The sequence below is a fragment of the Oncorhynchus gorbuscha genome, linkage group LG22, assembly GCF_021184085.1.
Source record: "Oncorhynchus gorbuscha isolate QuinsamMale2020 ecotype Even-year linkage group LG22, OgorEven_v1.0, whole genome shotgun sequence".
Classification (NCBI taxonomy): domain Eukaryota; kingdom Metazoa; phylum Chordata; class Actinopteri; order Salmoniformes; family Salmonidae; genus Oncorhynchus; species Oncorhynchus gorbuscha.
In genome coordinates this window covers 18,767,638-18,794,519 of record NC_060194.1, presented here as the reverse complement: position 1 = coordinate 18,794,519, position 26,882 = coordinate 18,767,638, and the positions used below count along the sequence as shown (strand labels likewise).

General features: G+C 45.0%; 2 protein-coding genes across 2 annotated transcripts; one reads left to right on the top strand and one right to left on the bottom strand.

The window, feature by feature from the left end:
- Positions 1 to 12,564: 12,564 nt before the first annotated feature.
- On the top strand, positions 12,565 to 13,744 carry LOC124009595 (class E basic helix-loop-helix protein 22-like). The gene has a single exon (XM_046321533.1). The coding sequence runs from the start codon at positions 12,686 to 12,688 to the stop codon at positions 13,388 to 13,390; it is 705 nt and encodes a 234-aa protein (XP_046177489.1). The 5' UTR covers positions 12,565 to 12,685; the 3' UTR covers positions 13,391 to 13,744.
- Positions 13,656 to 26,279, bottom strand: LOC124009594 (cytochrome P450 7B1). Its single transcript, XM_046321532.1, has 6 exons — positions 26,020 to 26,279; positions 19,972 to 20,108; positions 19,157 to 19,756; positions 17,001 to 17,207; positions 15,764 to 15,942; positions 13,656 to 15,161 (listed from the first exon to the last, which is right to left on the bottom strand). Exons 1-6 carry the CDS (start codon positions 26,094 to 26,096, stop codon positions 14,832 to 14,834), a joined length of 1,530 nt encoding a protein of 509 aa, XP_046177488.1. The 5' UTR covers positions 26,097 to 26,279; the 3' UTR covers positions 13,656 to 14,831.
- Between the last annotated feature and the right edge of the window lie 603 nt (positions 26,280 to 26,882).

Sequence of the window (26,882 nt, the reverse complement as noted above, 5' to 3'; positions counted from 1 at the left end):
AGATGCAGGTAAATCTATAACTGACAGGTGACAGGTCTGCATTCTGCTGAGTCAGTGAGTTAAGTGTCACTGGACATCACAGTACAGTAGTACAGAGCAGGGTATCTCACTTCCACAGAGGAGATCTCCAGATCTGTACAGGTCTTCTCTTTGTTCAGTTTAACAGTGAGGTGAGAGGATGGAGGTTTAGCTCTCACTACAGTCCTAGAGACATGGAGGATGAAGAGGAGGACTTGGGGAGCTGATCCTGGATACTGTTTATACCACAGTACACTGTGTGCTGAGGATTAGTTGCAGGAAAGTTAAACATTTTACTACCCTCCTCTCCATACACTTGGTTTGGCTGCACGGTCTGAAGACTGTCACCTGCTAATGTGAGGAGGTGTTGGATAAATCACAAGGTAGATGTATTTGAAATTAGGAAAGATCTTGTTATTTACTCTAAAATCCCCCCAAAAAACAGATCAACTATACATTAGCTTAAAAAAATGTAGTCAAAAGAATGACAGGTACACAGTCATATACTAACCTGTCAGAGCAGAAAGTAAAATAACTGTGTAGAGAACCATCATATTGTAGTTGAAATTATATACTGGAGTGAAGTCCAACACAGTATTTTAAAGTATAATTTATTTTCATGAACCTACAGTAGGACGCTGCGCTAAAATATGCATTGGAGGAGTTTATTAGAGGGGTTTCCTGTCACTGTGGGCCTCAGGGCACAGTAGTACAGAGCAGAGTCTGTCACTTCAGCAGAGGAGATCTCCAGATCCACACAGGTTCTCTCTTTATTCAGATTAACAGACAGTCGAGGGTCATCAGGTTCAGCTCTAAATACAGAGGGCTTTAAGGTGACTGTAGTTTAGAGGATGAATTGCGGTGCTGATCTGGGGGATATTGAAGAGTCTACTGATCCAGAGTAGTTGCAAGACAGTGTAACACTGCTTACCTCCATGCCATGTTCTGTCTCTGAAGTTGGTTTTAAAGTTATTTTCATAACTGCCACCTGTAATAAAGATTCAATTAAAATGTTCAGTTGATGGGAAATTATTACATACTATGTGTCATATTCAATACAAGGGAAAAGATAATCAGTTATTTACATGTCTTCTAGGAAGTGCTATTTTCAAATGACACTTGACAGTTACCTTGAATAAACTAAAAGTATGTCATGTCAGACTAATACTCACCAACAAGTGCAGAGAGGAGAAACACTGGGTAGAGAAACATGGTGATGGGTGTAACAGTGTGTTATCAGGAGGCAGAACTGAAGACATCCCACTGTTCCTGTCATGTTTTGTCATATATTGTCATGTCTTGTCCTTGTGCTTCCTCTTCTATTCGTTTCCCCCTGCTGGTCTTATTAGGTTCTTTCCCTCTTTCTATCCCTCTCTCTCCCCCTCCCTCTCTCCCTCTCTCTCTCTCTCTCTCTCTATCGTTCCGTTCCTGCTCCCAGCTGTTCCTCATTCTCCTAACTACCTCATTTACTCTTTCACACCTGTTCCCTATTTCTCCCTCTGTTTCTGCGTCTGTCCTTGTCAGATCCTTGTTTGATGTTTGCTGTGCTGTGTTCTTGTTCCGAGGCGGAGATTCACAATCTCCGCCTCGATCCACCGGTTACCTCCTGGGCTTCCGGGTCTCCGGAGCCTAGAATTAATAACCCACCGTGCTACTCTGGGGAGCCTACTGAATGTCGCTCGTTCCTTACCCAGTGTGATATAGTGTTCTCTCTCCAGCCCCACACGTACTCCAGGGGTATTGCTCGGATCGCCTACGTCATATCACTCCTTACTGGACGGGCTCGGGAGTGGGGCACAGCTATCTGGGAGGCAAGGGCTGAGTGTACTAACGAGTATCAGAACTTTAAAGAGGAGATGATACGGGTTTTTGATCGTTCTGTTTTTGGGAAAGAAGCTTCCTGGTCCCTGTCTTCCCTATGTCAAGGTAATCGATCCATAACGGATTACTCTATAGAGTTTCGCACTCTTGCTGCCTCCAGTAACTGGAACGAGCAGGCGTTGCTCGCTCGTTTTCTGGAGAGACTCCACGCTAAGGTTAAGGATGAGATTCTCTCCCGGGAGGTTCCATCCAGCGTGGATTCTTTGATTGAACTCGCTATTCGCATTGAACGACGGGTAGATCTTCGTCACCGAGCTCATGGAAGAGAGCTCGCGTTAACTGTGTCCCCCCTCTCCCCGACACTACCATCTTTCCCCACTGACTCTGGTGTTGAGCCCATGCAGCTGGGGGGTATTCACATCTCGACTAAGGAGAGGGAACGGAGAATCACCAACCGCCTCTGTCTCTATTGCGGTTCCGCTGGTCATTTTGTCATTTCATGTCCAATTAAAGGCCAGAGCTCATCAGTAAGCGGAGGGCGACTGATAAGCGCTACTACTCTGTCCTCTCCGTCAAGTACCTGTACTACCTTGCCGGTCCATCTACGCTGGACCGGATCGGCAGCTTCCTGCAGTGCTTTAATAGACTCTGGGGCGGAGGGCTGTTTTATGGACGAAGCCTGGGCTCGGGAACATGACATTCCTCTCAGACAGTTAGGGAGCCCACGGTCATGTTCGCCTTGGATGGTAGTCCTCTCCCAGTATATTATGTGAAACACTACCTTTAACCCTCACAGTATCTGGTAACCATAGTGAGACCATTTCTTTTTTGATTTTTTGTTCACCTTTTACACCTGTTGTTTTGGGTCATCCCTGGCTAGTGTGTCATAATCCTTCTTTTGATTGGTCTAGTAATTCTATCCTTTCCTGGAACGTTTCTTGTCATGTGAAATGTTTAATGTCTGCTATTCCTCCTGTTTCTTCTGCTCCCTCTTCACATGAGGAACCTGGTGATTTGACAGGAGGGCCGGAGGAATATCATGATCTGCGCACGGTCTTCAGTCGGTCTAGAGCCACCTCCCTTCCTCCTCACCGGTCGTATGATTGTTGTACTGATCTCCTCAAGAAGCGTTTTGCATCCGCTCCTATCCTTGTTGCACCTGACGTCACTAAACAGTTCATTGTCGAAGTAGACGCGTCGGGGGTGGGCGTGGGAGCCATTCTGTCCCAGCGCTCCCATACTGACGATGGGGTCCACCCTTGCGCGTATTTTTCTCATCGCCTGTCGCCGTCGGAACGTAACTATGATGTGGCTAACCGCGAACTGCTCGCCATCCGTTTAGCCCTAGGCGAATGGCGACAGTGGTTGGAGGGGGCGACCATTCCTTTTGTCGTTTGGACTGACCAAAAGAACCTTGAGTACATCCGTTCTGCCAAACGACTCAATGCGCGTCAAGCTCGTTGGGCGTTGTTTTTCGCTCGTTTCGAGTTCGTGATTTCTTATCGCCCGGGTACTAAGAACACCAAGCCTGATGCTTTATTCCGTCTCTTCAGTTCTTCTGTAGCGTCTACCGACCCCGGGGGGATTCTCCCTGAGGGGCGTGTTGTCGGGTTGAATGTCTGGGGAATTGAGAGACAGGTCAAGCAAGCACTCACTCACACTCCGTCGCCGCGCGCTTGTCCTAGTAACCTTCTTTTCGTTCCTGTCTCTACTCGTCTGGCTGTTCTTCAGTGGGCTCACTCTGCCAAGTTAGCTGGCCACCCCGGCGTTCGGGGTACGCTTGCTTCTATTCGCCAGCGGTTTTGGTGGCCTACTCAGGAGCGTGACACGCGCCGTTTCGTGGCTGCTTGTTCGGACTGCGCGCAGAATAAGTCCGGTAACTTTTTTTCTGCTTCTGCTCCTGGCCTTGCTGGGTCTCAGTCTGTCCCCAGCCACCGCATCTCTCCTGCCCTTGCTGTGTCTCAGTCTGTCCCCTGCCACCGCATCTCTCCTGGTCCTGCTCCTGCACTTGCTGTGTCTCAGTCTGTCCACAGCCACCGCCTCTCTCCTGTTCCTGGTCTTAGCCTTGCTGTGTCTCAGTCTGTCCCTAGTTGTTACTCTCCTGGCCTGTTTGGTCCTGATTGCTCTAACGCTTACAGTTCTCTACCCGTGTCTCATTTTTATAAGAGTAATAGCCCTAGATTCCCTCTTCATCGTCTCCCGTTACGGTCCTGAGGAGAGGAGTTGGGTTCTTTCTCGGGACGTGCTGGACCGTTTGTTGATCAATGATTTCCTCCGTTGCCGCCAGGGTTCCTCCTCGAGTGCGCCAGGAGGCGCTCGGTGAGTGGGGGTACTGTCATGTTTTGTCATATATTGTCATGTCTTGTCCTTGTGCTTCCTCTTCTATTCGTTTCCCCTGCTGGTCTTATTAGGTTCTTTCCCTCTTTCTATCCCTCTCTCTCCCCCTCCCTCTCCCCTCTCTCTCTCTCTCTCTCTCTCTATCGTTCCGTTCCTGCTCCCAGCTGTTCCTCATTCTCCTAACTACCTCATTTACTCTTTCACACCTGTTCCCTATTTTGCCCTCTGATTAGAGTCCCTATTTCTCCCTCTGTTTCTGCGTCTGTCCTTGTCGGATCCTTGTTTGATGTTTGCTGTGCTGTGTTCTTGTTCCGTCGTGTTTTTGCCTTCTTCAGATGCTGCGTGTGAGCAGGTGTCTATATCAGCTACGGCCTGCGCCTTCCCGAAGCGACCTGCAGTCTGTGGTCGCATCTCCTGTTCCCCTCTTCTGACTAGAGGGTTTCAGTTTTCCTGTTTGGACTTTACCTGTGATAGTATCCAGGATTATCGTTTTTGTTAAAGACTGGAATAAACTCTGTTTCTGTTAAGTCGCTTTTTGGTCCTCATTCACCTGCATAACAGTTCCAGTCAGTTAGAGGAGAATCATCTCTCCACCTCTCATCTTTGCTCCTCCTAGTCAGAAAATGGACCCACATTACATCAACATTATAATCTGTGATGAACAAATATTACTTAATTGATGGATAATCATGAACATGATCTCTGATTATTTGTATGTAGATTCTTGCCTATTACATGGTGTTTACTAGTAGGAATGTATTACAGTCAGATTATTGTAGTGTTTCTGGGTTTCCTGACACTGTGGGTCTCAGATCACAGTAGTACAGTGAAGAGTCTGTCACTTCAGCAGAGGAGATCTCCAGATCCACACGTTCGGCCAATTTGTCAACATTAACGGTCAAAGCTGGTGTGTTGTTTGTAAGGAAGTAATTACACATTATCAATACTGTAACTTCACATTATCATTACTGTTAAATTAATTTGACTTACACACAAATTAAAAAATAAATAATAATAATAATAATAAAAGAACAAGGTGGGGCCTCCTGAGTGGACAGGAGTCCCGTAGGGCGGCGCACAATTGGCACAGCGTCGTCCGGGTTAGGGGAGGGTTTGTCCAGGGGGGCTTTACTTGGCTCATCTCGCTCTAGTGACTCCTTTTGGAAGGCCGGACGCCTGCAGGCTGACTTCGGGCATCAGTTGAACAGTGTTTCTTCAGACACATTGGTGCAGCTGGCTTCTGAGTTAAATGGGCGGGTGTTAAGAAGCACGGTTTGGTGGGTCATGTTTCGGAGGACGCATGACTCGACCGTCGCCTCCCGAGCCAGTTGGGGAGCTGCAGCGACGAGACAAGATTGAAATTGTGGCGCAAAAGGGGGTAAAATACAATATATATATATATATATATATAACAAGCTTACCATGCACTGAGGAAAGACCTTCATGCCATTTTGAGAGTCTCATTTTCATTCTCATACTGGCTCCTCCTCTAAACACAACACAACTTATTTTTCAGAGGATCATCTGAAGTGAATGAATAACAGGTATTCCCAAAGTATTTGGTTTCCATATTGATAATATTCTGGTGTATATGTGTATAGAATTTCCCCTATTATGCTAAATGTGTTTTTACTTACTCTAAATACAGTTGTTAGCACAATAGGGAGCTGTATATCCTGTTGTCACTGTAAGCTTTGGGGCATTTGTTTTTGAGCACCCAGTGTTTCGTGAGTGCATTAAATAGCACAGTATTGAACTCTCTGTTTCCTGCGTCTGACTCCACACCAACGACACCTGGAGCGTTACAGAATCACGCACCTGAAAATGAAGTCAGCAGGAGCAGCGGCCAACCCTCTCCCATCGATGGAGGAACGGGTTCTCCACTATACCATCGTCCTCCATCGGATCGGATCGGCTATTGATCAAATGATGGAGAAAATGAACCGATGGGAGAGGAGTGGTCTCCTCTCTGCACCTTCGGCACCCCCGGCTCCGGACTCCCCATCTCCTGACTCCAGCACTCTCCGTCTGACGCTCCCAAGGGCTTATGATGGAGTCGCGGCCGGGTGCCAGGGGTTTTTACTCCAACTGGAGCTATACCTGGCCACCGTTAGACCCACTCCCTCAGGAGCGGAGAGGGTGAGTGTCCTCATCTCCTGCCTCACGGGTCATGCTCTGGAGTGGGCAAACGCAGTCTGGAATGGCCCAGACTCAGCGAAGGAACACTACCCAGAGAGAACGACTATTTCATCTCAGGCAGGAGAAGAGGAGCGCCCAGGATTACGCGCTGGAGTTCCGGACCTTGGCAGCATGATCTGGGTGGAACAACAGGGCCCTTATCGACCACTACAAGTGTAGTCTCCGGGAGGACGTCCGCAGGGAGCTAGCATGTCGGGACACCGCTCTTTCCCTGGAAAGGACAATCTACTGGCTGCCTGCGGGGGTTCGGAGAGGGGCCTGTGAGTTCCACCACCCAGCCCCTCCTCTCCCATTCCGATGGAGTTGGGAGGGGTCGTGCTGAGGGGTACCGGAGTAGGAGGCCCCCCTGCACCAGCTGTGGTCGGAGAAGACACACGGCCAATCGGTGCTGGGGGGATCCGTCTGGGAGTAGAGATGGCAGGCGGAACGCTTCTCGATCACCCCAGGTGAGTCAGCATCAAACTCACCCAGAACCCCCTGTTGGCCACATGTTTGTCTTAACTTTTTTCCCTCTTCCCAGCATAGGGCGCTAGTCGATTCAGGCGCAGCTGGGAACTTTATGGATCGCGGACTCACCCATAAGTTAGGGGTTCCGCTGGTGCCGATAGATTCTCCCTTTCCCGTGCACTCCCTAGATAGCCGGCCATTAGGGTCAGGGATGGTCAGGGAGGCCACGGTTCCACTGGACATGGTGACGCAGGGGAATCATAGGGAGCGTATCAGTCTTTATATTATTGATTCGCCTGCGTTTCCAGTGGTGCTAGGGATTCCCTGGCTGGCCCGGCACAATCCTAAAATTTCGTGGAGACAGGGGGTTCTCCAGGGGTGGTCAGATGAGTGTTCTGGAAGGTGTCTGGGAGTTTCCATCGGTGCCACGTTGGTGGAAAGTCCAGACCAGGGTTCCACGGTGTGCATTCCCCCCGAGTATGCCGATTTGGCAATCGCTTTCAGTAAAAAGAAAGTGACTAAATTACCACCTTACCGACCGGGAAGAGATTGTACGATAGATCTCCAGCGATGAGAGGTAGTGGGTAACTATACCCCACTGTGATGGCATTTAGACCTCTGTAATCAATACACGGACGTAAACCTCCCTCCTTTCTCGTTGGCGATGGAGACATATGTCACGGAGTCGCTGGGACAGGGGTACATTCGGCCCTCCATCTCACCCGTCTCCTCGAGTTTATTTTTTGTGAAGAAAAAGGAGGGAGGTTTGGTTCCGTGTATTGATTACAGAGGTCTAAACGCCATCACAGTGGGGTATAGTTACACACTACCTCTCATCGCTATGGCGGTGGAATCATTTCACGGAGCGCAGTTCTTCACAAAACTGGATCTCAGGAGCGCGTATAGTCTGGTGCGTATTCGGAAGGGAGACGAGTGGAAAACCGCATTTAGTAACAAATTGGGCCACTATGAGTACCTTGTCATGCCGTATGGGTTAAAGAATGCTCCAGACGTTTTTCAATCCTTTGTAGATGAGTTTCTCAGGGACCTGTGCGGGCAGGGAGTGGTTGTTTATATCGATGACATTCTGATCTACTCAGCCACTCACACCGCGCATGTGTCTCTGGTACGCAAGGTGTTTGGTAGACTGCTGGAGCATGACCTATACGTCAAGGCTGAGAAATGTGTGTTCTCTAAACAAGCCGTCTCCTTCCTGGGTTATCGCATTTCCCACTCGGGGGTGGTGATGGAGTGTGACCGCATTAGGGCCGTGCATAATTGGCCGACTCCGACCATGGTAAAAGAGGTGCAGTGGTTTTGGGGTTTTGCCAACTACTCCCGGAGGTTTATCCCGGGTTTTGGCCAGGTAGCGGCTTCCATTACCTCACTGCTGAAGGGGGGCCCGGTGCGGTTACAGTGGTCAGCAGAGGCGGACGTAGCTTTCAACAGGTTGAAGGCGCTGTTCACGGATGCATCCGTGTTGGCGCATCCGGACCCCTCTCTAGCATTCATAGTGGAGGTGGACGCCTCCGAGGCTGGGGTGGGTGCCGTGCTATCACAGCACTCGGGTACGCCACCATAACTGCGTCCCTGCGCTTTCTTCTCAAGGAAGCTCAGCCCAGCGGAGCGTAACTATAATGTGGGGGACCGGGAGTTGCTAGCGGTGGTCAGGGCTATGAAGGTTTGGAGACACTGGCTTGGGGGGGCTAAGCACCCCTTTCTCATCTGGACCGACCACCAGAATCTGGAGTATATTCAGGCAGCTATGAGACTGAACCCACGTCAGGCAAGGTGGGCCATGTTCTTCACCCGGTTCCGGTTTACATTGTCTTATAGACCGGGCTCCCAGAACGTAAAGGCTGACGCACTGTCCAGCCTTTACGACACGGAGGATAGGTCCACCGAACCTACTCCCATCCTTCCCGCCTCGAGGCTGATAGAACCAGTCATTTGGGAGGTGGACTCAGACATAGAGCGGGTGTTACGGGTGGAACCCGCGCCTTCTCAATGTCCGGCGGAGCGAAAGTACGTGCCGCTTGGTGTTCGGGAACAACTGATTCGGTGGGCTCACATCCTACCCTCCTCGGATCACCCTGGGGTGGGGAGGACAGTGGGGAGCCTTTGGGGGAGGTATTGGTGGCCCACCTTGGCTAGGGACATTAAGGTGTATGTCTCCTCCTGTTCAGTGTGCTCCCAGAGTAAGGCTCCTAGGCACCTTCCTAGAGGGAAGTTACAACCCCTCCCTGTTCCACAACGGCCATGGTCGCATCTATCCATAGATTTCCTGACCGATCTTCCCCCGTCTAAGGGGAACACCGCGGTTCTGGTGATTTAGATCGGTTCTTGTAGTATTTCCGTCTCCTCCCGATGCCCGGTATCCCTACAGCCCTACAGACTGTGAAGGCATTATTCACCCACGTCTTTCGGCACTACGGGGTGCCAGAGGACATCGTTTCTGATCGGGGCCCCCAATTTACGTCCCGAGTATGGAGGGCGTTCATGGAGCGTTTGGGGGTCTCGGTCAGCCTGACCTCCGGTTATCACCCCGAGAGTAATGGGCAGGTGGAGAGAGTGAACCAGGAGGTGGGTAGGTTTCTGCGGTCGTATTGCCAGGATCGGCCAGGGGAGTGGGCGAGATAAATTCCCTGGGCTGAAATGGCCCAGAACTCACTACGCCACTCCTCTACTAACGTGTCCCCTTTTCAGTATGTGTTGGGGTACCAGCCGGTCCTGGCACCATGGCATCCGAGCCAGACCGAGGCTCCTGCGGTGGAGGAATGGGTACAGCGCTCCAAGGAGACCTGGAGGGCCGTCCAGGAATCTCTCCAACAAGCAAGTGGACGGCAGAAGAGGAGTGCTGACCGCCACCACAGTGAGGCCCCCGTGTGTGTACCGGGGGACAGGGTCTGGCTCTCGACCCGAAACCTGCCCCTCCGCTTGCCCTGCCGGAAGCTGGGTCCGCAGTGTGTAGGGCTCTCTAAAGTCCTGAGGAGAATGAACGAGATGTGTTATCGATTACAACTCCCTTCCTATTATCGTATTAACCCCTCGTTTTGTGTGTCTCTCCTCAGGCCGGTGGTAGCTGGTCCCCTGCAGGACAGTGAGGTGCCGGAGGTCTCCCCCGGACATCGAGGGGTCCCCGGCATATACGATACAGGCCATTCTGGACTCAAGACGCCTGCAGTACCTCGTGGACTGGGAAGGGTACGGTCCGGAGGAGAGGTGCTGGGTACCGGTGGGGAACATCTTGGATCCATCAATGTTGAGGGATTGCCATCGCCTCCATCCGGATTACCCTGCACCTCGTCCTCCGGGTCGACCTCGAGGCCCCTCCTTGTATGTTTATTGTTAGCACCTGTTAGTTTGTAATTAGTTGGGCTTTATTAGACAGCCGGCCCGCCTGTTTCTTTGTGCGGGATTAATTATTGTAACCTTCGTGTATGAAGTAGACGAACGTGTTTGTTCTTGGTCGTGTATTCTTCTGTACTGTTTTCGTCCCCCGTGTTTGTGGCATTTGTTTTTGAGCACCCAGTGTTTCGTGAGTGCATTAAATAGCACAGTATTGAACTCTCTGTTTCCTGCATCTGACTCCACACCCACGACACCGGAGAGTTACAACAGCAGAGTCAGACAGCGGGAACCTCTGGATCATCAAGGGGACTGATTTTAATACTGATGTAAATGTAATTAAATTGAGATGGGCATCGAATCTCCCCAGGAATTCAATGGTATTAACTGATCCAAAAGTCACCTGCCTCTGCATATACTTTGGGAAGTCATTAGCTCCCTGCTTGTACCAGAACAGGTACGGGTTTGTATCAAGAGTATCAAATTGACAATCCATTGTGACATGTTCTCCCTCAGTAGCGATCACATCTCCTGGTGGCTGAATGACTGAGTCTTCTTCTCTGCATTCTGGAAAATAATGTAATACACATTAGTATTAGGAGTGAATAAAAAAGTATGAAATTAATAGTATAACTATTGTACTAAAAAATATATGTTTGATAAAAGAAAGGAATGGGAGCAAAGGCAGTAAAATAATATTGTACTAAAAAATATATGTTTGATAAAAGAAAGGAATGGGAGCAAAGGCAGTAAAAGAATAAGAAAAATATTATAATACCATAACAAAATGCAGCAAGAATCAGTACATTCCTCAGCCAGGTTTCCATGTCTGTTACTGTGAGATCCGTGGGAGAAGAGTAATACCACTCTGATGTAACTAGACAATGATGAGATGATGAAATCCTTGTCTCCTCCTCTTTCTGTGTGTCGTCAAACATTGAGAAGCTTGTGGCGTTGTCTGAACAACACTGTAGCCTGAGTGTTTGTACAGTGACGGAATCTCCTGTTGTCACAGTGGGCTTCAGAGCACAGTAGTACACAGCAGAGTCAGACAGCTGCAACCTCTGAATCGTCAAGGGGACAGAGCTAGATGTGAAATTCAGCCTGGAATCAAACCTCTTCTTGAACTCATCACTATTGCTCCCTTCTGAATAACAATCTCTTCTCAGGACATACTGAGGAGAGTCCCTAGTTAACTATATGTACCAGAAGAGATCAGGAGATGTACTACTGGTAGTGTAGTTACAGCTGAGTGTTATCAGTCCTCCTTCAAGGGCAGTAACATGTCCACTCTGCTGGTCAACAGCCTCACCTTTGCATTCTGAAAAATTATATCTTCTGGTTTTATAATACATAATAGGCTAAGGTTATGAGAATGTAGAAATGACAAGCACTATACCGTACCAAAATAGCATGCAGCCAGGATAAGTAAAGTATTCCTAAGCCAAAGTTCCATTATGATTCGTGTATAGAGGAAGAATAGACTGTTATAGACTTTATGTTCCATCCACTGTAGCTGAGAAGTCTCATAATTGCGGGGTTCTGCAGTATGGGAGGAGCTTATTGAATATTCAATTGTTTAGTTTAACTGCTAGAGGGATTCCTTGTTAAATGCTGCCTTTCTCCGGTTGATTTAGTTTGATATAATATATCATTATAAGATCACATTCTAAAAAAATTAGACATGCTTCCAATTCCATTACTTGGAAGCATGATTAGAAGCATGATTAGAAGCATGATTAGAAGCATGATTAGAAGCATGATTAGAAGCATGATTAGAAGCATGAAATATCACATTTTTTAATGTTTTTTTCTCCGTGTCATTTGAAAGTTCAAATTTTCAGTTGTTTTGGGCCTTGGAGAAAAATATTTTATGTTTAGGGCAAAATTGAGCTCATCTGACAAATAAAATGAAATCATACATCCACTCATTTGAGGATTTGCAACAAAATCAGGAAGAAGGCCACAGACCACAGTAGCCTGCTATTGGGCTATGCTGCCCAATACCACAATGAGTTAACTTTAAGATGCATTTAAAACAGTAGTCAAGTCAACTGATGATCGGTTTTATGATTGAAACTAAAGATTGACAGGGGATGCAACCATGATCATCATTCCTGTCATCACAGTGTACATTAACATTAATGATGGTCAATAGCACCCCCATGTAGCCTATTACAACATGGGTTGTTGTCTCTCCATTTGGTCCATAAAATAAACCTCTCACTCCTGTCTGGAGTTAATCAAGTAGAAAACTGCCTGCCTCATAATCCTGCGTCTCCTAATGTATTTTATTATCTCCTGAAGGTGAACCTCTGAGGGCGCACTTTACTGTATCATATTAAACCGTCACTGGACAAGTGTAACATCAAAAAAGTGGCGCGCAGAATCCAGGGCAATCACAAGTGGTCGACAAAGAGTGGGGGGTGGGACCACTGACTTAACAGGACTGCGCACACCAGAACTCTGTAGGAGAGAAGTTCTTCACAAAGGTCCAGCGTTTGGGCGCAAAAGGATGGATTCTTTCAGATCGGGCTCTAGCATAGGACTGTCTCCCTCTCCCAGAGATCGACAATCACCCATGAGTTTTGATCAGGAGCACTCACAACCGGGAACAATGGCCGGAGTTCCGGCGGGAACACTTGGCTTCCCATCTGAATCGCTGTGCGTAAAGTACGGAGAATTTTTAAAACACACCGCTGCCGCCGCAGCAGCCGCGGAGAGCAGTGGCGGGGAGCAGAGTCAGGATGATGACAGTGATGGCATTGGCAGGAGTGACATGGTGCTTTTTCCTGAGGAAAGGCTCATGGCATCAATGGCCAAATGTGACGCAGGTAAGAAACACAAAGAGCAGAAAGTGCTGCGGCTGAACATTAACGCCCGTGAGAGGAGGAGGATGCATGACCTGAACGACGCGCTCGATGAACTGAGGTCGGTGATCCCCTACGCGCACAGCCCGTCCGTACGGAAGTTATCCAAAATAGCCACTTTGCTCCTCGCCAAAAACTACATCCTCATGCAAGCGCAAGCACTTGAAGAGATGAGAAGACTTGTCACTTATCTTAACCATGGACCCGGTGTTACCGCGGCGAATACATCTGGTGCACCCGGATTAGGGCTCTATGACCAGCAGACAGGATACCCGTTCTCTGCTGGGACTCCAGACCCTTTCCATAGCAATGCAAATCTCTTTAATAAACACTTCAACCATAAACCTTGAACAGTTGTGGCCGACGACACTAACAGGGGACTTCAAGCTTCATGCACACAACTGAATTGATGAATTGATGGGACCAGCGTGACTGACTGAGAAGTAACCACATTACCAAAATATGGATTCTTACTGTATATGATGTTATACATTTCATGGTGATTATGTATCGAAATAGCTGTTGTTTTTGCAACGCCAAACGAAATGACAGCTCCATAACATGGTCAAAATGGTGAGGCTAATTTGTCTTTAACAAATTACAATGCAAGTCCAGTCTATTTATTTGACCATTATGTAGGCCTTTATTCATTTTATTCAGTTTGATTCGATGATGTTCGATGAATAAATTGTATTGGTGATATAGAGATGTTATGGTCTATATTTCTGCATTATATTCCAAGTCGTGTATGTACAACCACACTTAAAATCTGAAAGTCACAATTTATCAACAATTTATTTCCATCCATTTAAGATTGTTATTAATTGTCTGGTTTAAATTCCCCCTAAATACTAAAACTCAGCCATATAGCCTAACAAACATAAATGGGGTCTTTTCAGTAGCAAGGAAGACAACATGCTCAAACAAGGATCAGCAAGTCATCGCCACAGTGAGCTTGTCAAACAAAACAATTAGTCTTTGATCATAGTTGATAACCTTGCAGACTCCAATGACCCCATTAAAAGAATATAGGTCACTTTTAGATGTAAAAAAATGTATGAATACAATTACAGCCATGTGCAGGACTGGTTTGTTTAGTTTTAATTTATTTGATTTCATGAATAGTAAATAGTAAGTATCCTGTTAGTGTCTTGAAATAGGAAAGACATTTGAATGTATAACTTTTAAAATGGTCAGTTATTGTTATTATACGAATAAATATGTCATCAGAAATGTTTCGGGACACCACCATCTAATACATAAAGCTATAATCACATTGTGCTTTACCCTGTAAAATAGTTTAACTATTTTATTCAACTACTGTACTGTAGGATACAGCTTATGTAATAATATAAGCAAGGCATAATAATAAACATTTGTATTTTATTTTAATAAAAGATATGGTAATCGTTTTTAACAGCAAAAACGGGTAACTATATCTAATTATTGGCTCATTATGTCCTATGGAATAAAACAACAAAAGGTTCCTAGCTAGCAGATTCACTAGTCTTACCCACAGCTGGAGCTTGCCTATATAATACATTGACAAATTAGCAAGTCGATAACTTATCGTGTGAATAACCATAGAGTTAACATCAGTCTATGAGAAAATAGTCAAATACATGGGTGCGTCTCAAATGGCACCCTATTCCCAATATAGAGCAGTACTTATGACCCTATGGGCCCTGGTCTAAAATAGTGCACTATGTGGGGAATAAATAGGGTACCGTTTGGGACGCAACCTATGAGAAAATAGTACAATTCCATATGAGCTGCATGGGGCTCAGCCCTCTATTCTTCCTTTATACAAAGGTCCCCCTCTTCCTCTCTGGCCTGACGTGGTCTGTAGTGGATCTGGACGTCTGTGGCAGGGAGCAGGATACCCAGGCCAGCACGGCTAGAGTCCAGGGAACACGGCTCCTGCCCCTCCACCACCTCCATGTCAAAATGAAGCAGCAGCAGAGACAGGAACTGCTTTATCTCATTCACAGCAAAGTATCTTCCTGGGCACTTAGTGGAGCCCGAGCCAAATGGCATCCGGTAGTACTTCAGCTTCTGGCCGTCCTTATAGAAGTCCGTCTTTTCCTTTCCGTCTTCGACGTATCGGTCAAACCTGTACATCTGTTGGACGGGTAATAAATAATATGTTTCTAGTGCATTATTTTCGGGATTATTATTATTTGCCTGATCCCAGATCTTGTTATGGTCTTGCCAACTCCATTGATGTCATTGTCAAGCCAAACCAAGTTCATGTTTGGCATGACAAGGAGTGACAAGGAGTTGGCATGATAACACAGACTGGCACTCAGGCTATTCTTATTTTCAACCTCCTATATTTTAAAGCTCCTTCACCCCAAAGGGGTGATATAACAACGGGTAATATTTCCTGTTTATTGCATATTCCAGGAAAGATTCCATTTTGTTCAGTCACCGATCATGGCAAGATTATCACCCATCACACCCTGATTACATTAGCATGCATGTTGTGACCTTCTGAAGGCCAGTGAGTGGATTCAATCACTCACAGTCCATGCATGCTTCTCATTAATCTAACCTGGGGACAAACACACACACATGCACGCACACACACAAATAGCAGGTGGTGTGGGTGGTGGAGGGAGGCACTACAGTAGAACATATACAACTCCCAGACTAGACTAGGCACAGTGAAGAAAGCCTACAGCTTTTCTAGAACGCCCACAGAATTCTGAGGTCTTCTTTACCTCTGGATTCTCATAGATCTCGGTGTCCATGTGCATGCTCTGGGGATACAGGGAGATGATATCTCCTTTCCTCACTCCGATGGAGCGCTCTCCCTCCAGCCGCAAGCTGAAGTCCTCCTGGGCCACACGGATGTTCATGGAGGCTGAAGACAGCCGCAGACTCTCGTTTATGGAGCTCTCTGAAAACAGAACACAGAATGGTTCAGTTAGTCACCATGGGTTTTTGTTTTATTGCTACCAACATTGGCCAGAATAAAACCCATGGCAATCTATTCTTTTTTTTTACCTTGAGTAGCCACAATACTACTGGCTCACTACATACATGTACTCACACAGAAGAGAAAGCTTGGAGACTTGAAGGCTATTAGTTAGCAATATGAACTGCTCTAGCAAAATGGCTATGGCTAAAGCACAAGCTGAGTAACCAAGTCATACATAGCTTTGTTTCCACATGTATCCATCAAGGAATCCTGACTAGCAGTGTTTCATTAAAACCATTACAATCTTAACCGAGACAAGACACTATAGGTCAAAAAAGAGAGAAGATTCCAAAATGTAACTAAGGACTCATCCATCCCCCTATCACTTATAAAAACAAACAGATGTGAAATGGATATTTGACTGTCTTCCCCTGAGGAGATGAAATTGTCAGTAGTGTGTGTGTGAGAGAGAGAGAGAGAGAGCCACAGCCAGCCTAGACTAGTGGCATTTGTCCCTGAGCATGCAGTTGTCAGAAGAGATGAGGCTACAGTCAGCATGGTGGGTGCAGCAGTGTGATCTAATGTGACAGGTACAGAGTCTGGAGGGATCCTTTGAAACTGGCTTCATTACTACAATCACAGACACTGGTTTGTTGGGGGGTGGGACAGGACGAATTGCCCTAAATTGTACACAGAGCCACACATAGAACACCTGCCACTATACAGTAGAAGTGTGATAAGAAGACATATGGGTATATATGTATGCATAGTCAGCTATACAGAGGATTGGAAGGCCCTCAAAGCCACACTACCATAGACAACTGAACTATGTCTATACTAGTTGGGGCTGAGCCAAAAAGACCACTTAGTCAACTCAAGGAGGAATACATTTATACATTCTATCAGTCATAAAATGCTGAGGACAAATTGGAAAATACGCAGACAGACCGAACAACAATACACCACAATTATAATCTACCGAGATAAAGTAGGCAACAATGATGAGCCAGATATAGCAGAATACAAGGAAACCCTACCAAGATACAGTAGGCTGTCCAGCTGTTCTCGGGTGAAGGTGACGTCTCGGTCGTGATCTGCTTCTAGTCCGGAGATCTTCAGGACACCATGGATCTCCTCACGCACTACTGCAAGGGCCTCTGGGTGTGTCAACAGGTAATACATGGCCCAGAAGGTGGCTGGGACTGTGTTTCCCACCGACGCCCATAGAATGGCAAAATGATGAGCTGTGGCAGGTACAGAGGAGAGTGTCTATTAGTTAGGTTGGGAGGTTCTGGTTGAAGTCAAAGTAGCACATGTTATGTTGTAGGTGTATAGAGATACAGCTACATGGTAATACCATATTGTTCCTACAGTTATTACTGTGTAGGTATAAGTGTATATGGTAAAGTTAAGGGTAATGTCGGTATACACTACACAATTTCGCCACAATCTTTCTGTCCCAGACAAATTTTCATGATCGGGGTGAAATCCTATGAACTTGGGCTAGGATCAGTACGTCGGCAATAATTTCCTTTATTTTAGGGAATCAGACCTGCCTAATTATTACTTGAACATCTGTTTTGTGTTTAATAGGCTAAACTACACATTCTGTTAACATATGACCCCAAAGTGATCTGTCTTGCAATTTGAGGTCTACGACATTTCAGATTTACAAATGATAATTTTTTACAAAGAAGTTTGGATGTAGTGAACTACTTTTTCAAAGTAATTTCATGTTTCTTAAGGGTAGCATTAGTGTAGCTTAACCAGTGTTGTGTATTCATGGATGACAAGGGATGCCAGGCTTCACCAAAACATTTACCAAAAAAAACAAACAAAGAAACTAACTACTAAAATAATGTATCTTTCATCTCTCTGTGTTTCGTAAATGTACTTCAATTCCCAAGACGCTGAATGTATCTCACTGGAATTAGCATCAAAACAGCACCCCTCTGTCTCAGTATGCGTAACACATCTGTCTGATGCTTTCTGGTCAAAAAGAGTATGACATTGTTGCCGCCGTAGCATTGAATGCAAGGGAAGCCAACAAGCATTTGGCCTCCTTTGATTAATTTTTTTATTTTTTATTATAGCCAATCAGCATTGAGGTAAACTGAGTGAGCGCAGCTGTGAATGGTCCTGGTGTACAAAAAAAAGTGTCAAAGGAAGCCATTTTGGATTTCTCTTCACACCAATCACATCACATCAAAAGCAAAATGTCATTGTCCCTTTCCTAAATTAGCCATGGATGTGGATAGGGATTTGGACTTGTGGTTTTACTTAATTCTCCGTACTGACCAATGATTATAACAGCAATTCTGAACCAACCATAAATTCATACATTGTGCCCCTGGTCTGAGAGGATGGAAGTTCAACATCTAGCTAGATATAGTAGCTTAATGTTAACAAGCTGGCCTGGCGCATCGTTGTCTATGAAGGGAAGTTAGGCTAGCGAGCAAGCATTTTAGCCAGGTAGCCTAGTACAACAAAAACTAAGAGCGTATACTGTACGACAGAGTCATAGACCGTTTAAGCAACATGAAAGACGAGGATGGCATTGGCGTTTTTCTACCAGTAGGGTGAGTCAACATGTTTTTTCTACTTGAAAGGGAGATACCTGAACACACACACACAGAAATCAGTGCCATGGACAGCCACATCCGAAATCAGTGCCATGGACAGCCATATCCTATTAAGCTTACGTTGAATGGACTAAAACATTTTTTTAACCATCTTTTGGTTGTCACTTTTTAGACTAATTATAGGTGAATAGATGATGTTGAAATCTTGTAGTCGAAATGGTTCTCGAATAGTGAAGACAGCGCCTGTTTTCTTTGAGACTTGCGGTAACTCTCCATGGTTCTAAATCAATAGTTGTTTAGTAGTCTGAAAATGTCAGAATCATTAACTTGCTGGACCATGCTGTAGGTCATGTAACTGTTTGTTACATGCAATATGTTTTGTGGACTTCACCGGATAGATGTTGCTCTCCAGCTTTGTGATGAAACAAAGTTTTGGTTAAATTTGCTCTGCCATTATGTCTTCTTATTGTCTCGGCCTTAGGCCTATATATCATGGTGGCAAGGCATATTACCGAGATGGATTAACATATTCAAATGTAGGAAGTAAGGTAAAGTACATCACAGAAACATAGAAATAAGCCTAGGTACGACAGTGTATCGGCTGTGTATACCTGCTTTATCTACGTCTCCCATGCAGTCATACTGTTCAAACAGTGCTGCTCTTTCCTTTATGAATCCAGACGTGTTGGACCATGTAGACATCCTCTGAGGGTGGAAGTAGTTGATGAGTTTATCCCGGATGGTCTTGGTTCCTCCCAGCAAAGAGATGGGGATCCTGGCGATGAGGAGGGGGAACATGTTGTCGAACTTGACAAAGTCCTGTCGGAGCGTCACCATTCCTCTGTGTCTGTTGGTGTGGGCAGGTTTGCCATACATGGTCAGGAAAGTAGCCTCAAACATGACCGAATTGCAGAACTGGTACATACTTTCAGTCCTCCACTCGCTCTCCCCATCCAGGTAGTCTTTATGGAACACAAGCATGAGATTTCCCATCATGCTCTCTGTCAGGTTATCGAGGTTGTCGCCCTGCAGAAGGCGGAAGGACCTCTGGATGTGCTCGTCCATTCCGGGGAACTTGCCGCTCCTGACAGGGGGGTAGCCGAACGTCACGGGGGCCACTTGGTCAGAAAACTCATGGAAGTCCAGCTGTTTGCCATGTTTGATGACGTACGGATACAGCAACGGGTTCATTATAAACGTCATGTATTTACCTGAGTGGAAATACGAGGACAGGATTGTATTTCAATAGACATGAAACACGTGTACTGTGTAAAACTTTACTGTTTTAAAAGAGCATTATCCCATAAGTCATAAGCACAATAGAATAGATAGATTTTGTCCACCATTTCAGTAACAACAAGAACATTGCTTATTTTTTAGAACTACACTATTTTAAAATGTATAATAAAACATTAGTATCCCTCACCAGCAATCAGCACAGTAAATACATCTCCATGTTTCTCCTTATGTGCTGCAAGAAATCCATGTGCATTCTTTCGAAACTCCAAAGCTTTCCCAAGGAATGGAATCCAACCATTTACAAGTGGAGGCTCCCCATCTCTCCTATAAAAAGAGATTAACAACATGTCATATCATCAACAAATATATGCATCGAAAATCTTTCAAATGAAATAAGAGATAAAGCATTGATCTACCGGTTTCAGATACAAATGAGATCTTATGGACAAAGGAACTGGTAACAGATACAAGGCGTAGGCATGTGATTGAGCGTCTCCCAAACCTTCAAGCTGGACTCGTATCAGCTATCCCCAACATCTATTCTCTTTTAAAACATACAGTATACAGTGTAACAGACAAATACAGCAGATGCTGGGTGGCAAGGTTTAAAGGAAGAATTTAAAGACAGAGAATTGAGCACAGACACGACACCATAAAATGTATTTATAAAGCCCTTTTTACATCAGCCGATGTCACAGAGTGCTATACAGAAACCCAGCCTAAAACAACAAACAGATGTACTGTAGAAGCACAGTGGCTAGGAAAAACTCCCCAAGAAAGGCAGGAACCTAGGAAGAAACCTAGAGAGGAACCAGGCTCTGAGGGGTGGCCAGTCCTCTTCTGGCTGTGCCGAGTTGAGATTATAACACAGAGCATCATCTCAGGCAAAATTTGATGACAGAGCATGAATCCCTCCCTTACAAATTGAATCCAACTCAAACAGCTATAAATAGCTGTAGGGTTGCAAAATTATTACAAATTCTGTGGTTTTCCAGAAATCCTGGTTGGATGATGCCAGATTTCCTGCTTATTCCCCCCTGATTCCAGGAAAACTCCAACTGGGATCTCGGAAAAACCAGTGATTTTGCAACCCTTAAGTGAATACAGATGGAAGACAATTACAAAGAAGGCAACATGGGAGTTCTGCATAGCAATATAATCGCTTAGTGATTACAGGAAGAGTAGGCTGGTTATTTTCCCAGGGAAATGTAACACTGTACATCTAACACTGCTCTGTTCTCTCACTGTCCATCCTACAGATCGAAATTAAATATTACCTTCTAATCCATGCGTGTGTGTGTGTGTGTGTGTGTGTGTGTGTGTGTGTGTGTGTGTGTGTGTGTGTGTGTGTGTGTGTGTGTGTGTGTGTGTGTGTGTGTGTGTGTGTGTGTGCATGCACGGGTGTGCAGTAAAAATCATCCATGCGTTAGCTTAAAGAAAGGAAGGGGCCATTTTGACCCTGTCAACAGGACAGCAACACACACACTGGGCCCTTAAAACAAACACACACACACACAGGTCCTTCAGAACACATCAAATCAAAGTGTATTGGTCACATACACAGTTAGCAGGTGTTATAGCGGTGCAGGGCAACATTTATGTACTAGCTCCTAACAATGCAGTCAAATGTACAAAACAAATACGCAGAAAAATGGCAAGAAATCAAGAATGGTGGGCAAATTAACAACCCCAATTGCACTCTAGCAGTATCAAAACGCAATCTATACATATGTACACCGGGGGAATTTACACAAGATGAACTAAGAATGACATGTACAGCAGTACATATATTAGTTTGAGCTATGTCAAGAATCCAGTATATAAATAAATATGAAGTGTGAATAAACAGTGTGACTAAAATACAAATGTACAGTATTAGATATATTATCATAAGCAATATCAGGGATAGAGTGTTTAAATACTGTGTAGCAGGATTACAAGATGTTATATTTATCAAATCGTATTAGTCACACGTGCCGAATACAACAACAGTAGACCTTACAGTGAAATGCTTACTTACAAGCCCCTAACCATGTCACGCTCGTTGTTAGAATAAACGGACCAAGGCACAGCGTGTGTAGAGTTCCACATGTTTCATTATTGAAATTCACCAAAACAATACAGACACAAACGAAACGTGAAGTAATGAGTGCTCACAGGCACTGCACAAAAACAAGATCCCACAAACAACAGGTGGGAAAAGGCTGCCTAAATATGATCCCCAATCAGAGACAACGATAGACAGCTGCCTCTGATTGGGAACCATACCAGGCCAACATAGAAACGAAAAACTAGAATGCCTACCCTAATCACACCCTGACCTAACCAAATAGAGAAATAAAAGGATCTCTAAAGGTCAAGGTGTGACAAACCAACAATGCAGTTTAAAAAACATGAATGAGAAATAAAAGTAACAAGTAGTTAAAGAGCTACAAAATAACAATAGCGAGACTATATACAAGGAGTACCGGTACAGAGTCAATGTGCGGGGGCACCGGTTAGTCAAAGTAATTGAGGTAATATGTACATGTAGGTAGAGTTATTAAAGTGACTATGCATAGATAATAAGAGACTAGCAGCGGCGTAAAAAAAAGGGCGGGCGGGATGCAAATAGTCTTGTGGCTTGGGGGTAGAAGCTGTTTTAGAAGCCTCTTGGACCTAGACTTGGCACTCCGGTACCGCTTGCCGTGCAGTAGAAGAGAGAACAGTCTATGACTAGGGTGGCTGGAGTCTTTGACAATTTTTAGGGCCTTCCTCTGACACCGCCTGGTATAGAGGTCCTGGATGGCAGGAAGCTTGGCCCCAGTGACGTACTGGACCGTACGCACTACCCTTTGTAGTGCCTTGCGGTCCGAGACCGAGCAGTTGCCGTAACAGGCAGTGATGCAACCAGTCAGGATGCTCTCGATGGTGCAGCTGTGGAACCTTTTGAGGATCTGAGGACTCATGCCAAATATTTTCAGTCTCCTGAGGGGGAATAGGTTTTGCCGTGCCTTCTTGCTTGGACCATGTTAGTTTGTTGGTGATGTGGACACCAAGGAAATTTAAGCTCTCAACCTGCTCCACTACAGCCCCGTCGATGAGAATGGGGGCGTGCTCGGTCCTCCGCTCGGTCCTCCTTTTCCTGTAGTCCACAATCATGAGGGGGCCCTGTGTTGAGGATCAGCGTGGCGGATGTGTTGTTACCTACCCTTACCACCTGGGGGCAGCCCATCAGGATCAGTCCAGGATCCAGTTGCAGAGGGAGGTGTTTAGTCCCAGGGTCCTTAGCTTATTGATGAGCTTTGAGGGCACTATGGTGTTGAATGCTGAGCTGTAGTCAATGAATAGCATTCTCACATAGGTGGTCCTTTTGTCCAGGTGGGAAAGGGCATCAAATGGTTGTTTTATGAAATATATTAAGGTTCTTAGGACTCTCTCGCTCCCTTTCTGAGTTAACTGAGAGGAGTCTTTTGAAGCTTGGGCTGGCAACTGTTAAAGAGATGGTTTCCACTCTAGCTTCCTGCAGTTAGTCTGGGCGTAGGGTGAAGGAAAATGGGTTTTGCTAGAGATAGCATGAGCTGACAATGACTTGATCGATAAAAACCTAAAAGCTGGCATTCCATAGACAAACTAAGCCGGGTTGTGGGTAAAACACCAACCTGTATAGATAACCAAGGTGGCTTATGAGAGTTGGAACCAGTCTGACTAAGCATGTTTAGGTCCTATATAACAATCGGCTTTTTCCTTATCAGTTAAGCACTCGGCAACGCACTTCAGAGTGTGGGGTCGACGGTTTCATTATTGCAATAATGAATCGATATTAAATAAAGATGATTGTTTGAAGAAATGACCAAGTCTCTCTCAGTACTGAATTTCCACAACAATACAGTGTGAAATGGGAAGTGACCAGTGGTTCAATGCCTTTACAACATCGGGGTGTGTATGTGTGTTACATTACAGACACACACTGGACACCCTTACATTATAATAACTCCACTCAAACGCTAAGCAAAGAACATCCTCTCTCCTTTTTTTGTGGAAGATCTTGCAGTAGTGGACAGAAAACTGTAATACAAACTGAGCAGATTCAGAAAGCTATTATCAAATATTTGTTCAATGATTTTTGAAGCTTAAGGATATGGTTACCAGTCAGGGTTTATTTGACCAGTTCGAGGTTGAGCTGGCGAGACATTTGCTTATATAGTCTATAGCCACGGCGTGTGTACACAAGACTATTAGCATACAGTAACTGAGTTAGGGGCACAATGTTACCCGTCATCTTCTCCCATATTTACCCTATAGACACACAATGTCAGTGGGTCATTATACTGATAAAATAGAGGCAGCATTGTAAGGTGCAGTATACAACAAAGTATTGTGTCATTGAAAACAAATACATAGACTGACTGTTACCATAGATTTCAACATCATTCCTGTCCTGTACTTGTTTTTGGAGACACAAAACGTCTTATGCAGGAAAATACTGCATCTAGAGCTGACGTGGTGCAGCACGCAGCACAGTGTCCTCTGTCACAAAAGAATGCATGAGAATCAACAAAACAATACTAATCTGTCCAATGTCAATGCTAAACTAACTCATGTGTGTGCTTATCCATCCAAGGGATACTATTCCATTTCTCCTGCTAGTGTGTGGAGAGCGCTGGTCATGAGAGACTATCTGCTATTTGTGAGGCCTCAAACTGACAAGTCTCAGCCCAGGCTTGCTTGTTGTTGTGCTTGTGCCCCCACCTAGTCCACACTGCCTGCCTGCCTGCCTGCCTGCCTGTCTGCCAGCCTCTTGTCAGAAGCAATCAGGGAGGCTGATAGTGTCTGCCAGCAGTGAGCACATTTGGAGAGGACAGCATCAGAATAAGGGCCCCATGCGTCAGTAACAATATAACAACAGATGCCCACACTGCAGCAATGAGTGTTTATCAATTAGACCTGTCATTTGTTATACTTCACATTAAACAAAATAGGATGATACTGTATGTAGAATATGGAATCCCATTTACCTTTACTGTTGAGGCCCTATTTGCTAGGAAGTTGCAACCCATTACTAAGTAATGTTGCAATCAGCTTGCAGGGACAACAAAATGCAATCCATAACATGTTCCTCTTACTCAAGATTATCAACAGCAAGGTACTTACTTCCCTTTTGCATAGATAAGAAGAGCGTGGTGGGGTGGGGAACACTGGGGATGATGACTATACTGGGTTCAAATACTAAATCATTTTAAATACTTTATCTGTGCTTGAATGAGCTTGTCTGGCACAATGTAACCAATAGAATAGTCCCAAAACTGTAAACCCCACCATCTGGCACTACAGGCAGTCTAGACTCTAGAGCAAATGCTCAAATAATTCAAAAGATTTCAAATAGTATTTGAACCCACCAGGTCTGATCCTCATTAACTGCCTCTCTGGGAGTTGACCAGCCATTGCAAACACTGCTGAAGGAAATTCCTTTAGAGACTGTGTTTGTGGCTGACCTACTTCTCACAGAAAACACAGTAGGTTTGCAGTCCTAAATGGCACCCTATTCCGTTTATTGTGCAATACTTTTGACAGGGCTCTGGTCAAAAGTAGTGCACTATAGGGGATAGGGAGCCATTTGGGACGAACGCGGAGTTTGCAGTCCCACGAACTCGCAGTAACAGCAGCAAATGGAACTTAACAAGACATTCATAAAGGTATTTAAGATCATGAAAACTATGTTTATAGAGCAAACAACACTGAAGAAAAGGTAAAGGACTGTTTGTTTGGATATAGCTAAACTCAGTGCATACATAGGCTACACTGTCATCGTATTTTTTAACAATGTAAGCCTTCAGTCTAATTGGGAAAACATTTCTCACTTATTTTGTTGCCCCTGCAAGCTGATTTTATCATTCCTAAAATAACGCATTTCATTTCAGCAAATTTGTACACGTCACATTTATGGTTGCTACATTGTTACAACATTGTCAAAACTTTTCACATGAAGATGCAGGTTATAATTTGTTGGCTACTGTAGCTGAAACTCAAATGAAGCAACAACAAGACGCTCACTCAAATCTTCATGTTCTTACACAACAGTTTGATAACCTTTGTGCAAATAATCTCCTGCATTGAACGCTACACAAATAATGTTTGTGGTTTTAAGGACCTTGAACAACTATCAGCTCAATGTGTTTAGGCGAAAGTTATATTCCTAAACAGTAACGCGAACACCACAAACTTCAAATAAACTCGGAATTCATCCACCACTTGCCTTGTTCTGCTGAACCGCACGCTGATTAAGTAGAGTGCCAAAAAGCCAAACAACAAAGGTAAAACAAACTCTAACATTTCCTAGGGAGATGAAAAGACGTTCCACAATAGGGAAAACTTCGGAAAGTTGTAATCGATAGTCGAAGTCAACTGCTCTCCTTCATATTGCCACAGTTCGGGTTTGGTCATGTGGGCGCTGTTTCTGACATGACCACTATCTAATTCTAACCAGACCTGGACGATGTGGCCTTTATTACAGGAAGTACATTAGTCCAAAGAGTTGAGTAATGAAGCAATGCTGTTGAGCAACAGTGTGAGAAAATAAATCAAACGTGACATTCAAAGCGCAGTTCAAGACATGTTCCAGATGAACTGTTTTTTGCAGTCTCTAATTGGTAGCATTCATTCCATGCACACACACCCTTCTATCTTGTTGCTGCATATGCTCAAACAATGTCTAAATAATTGTGGCTTAGGGCCCCTAACCTACCTGCCTTGCCTACTAATGTAAACAAATTTAAAAATGAGCCATAACAGAAATGTCACCATCTATGCACAGTTACTGGAGGCTTGCTATCTGATTAAAATATCCCTTCCATTTGACTCAGATGTATCTTAACTTTATATATGCTTTACTCTCGATTAACCCATAACTAAAATATTTCCTAGTTTGGTCAGATCTGTCCACAAGAGATTATACAGGCTTCAACCCTTCAACAAATACCATTGATTCACCACATACTGTGCAGTATCTCATCATTGATGTCTAAGTAATTTGTGTTGTGCTGCATGTAAAATTCTAATATCCGTTTCTCTATGAAGAAAGAATTACAGAGAATACAGAAGTGATGTCAACACCATACA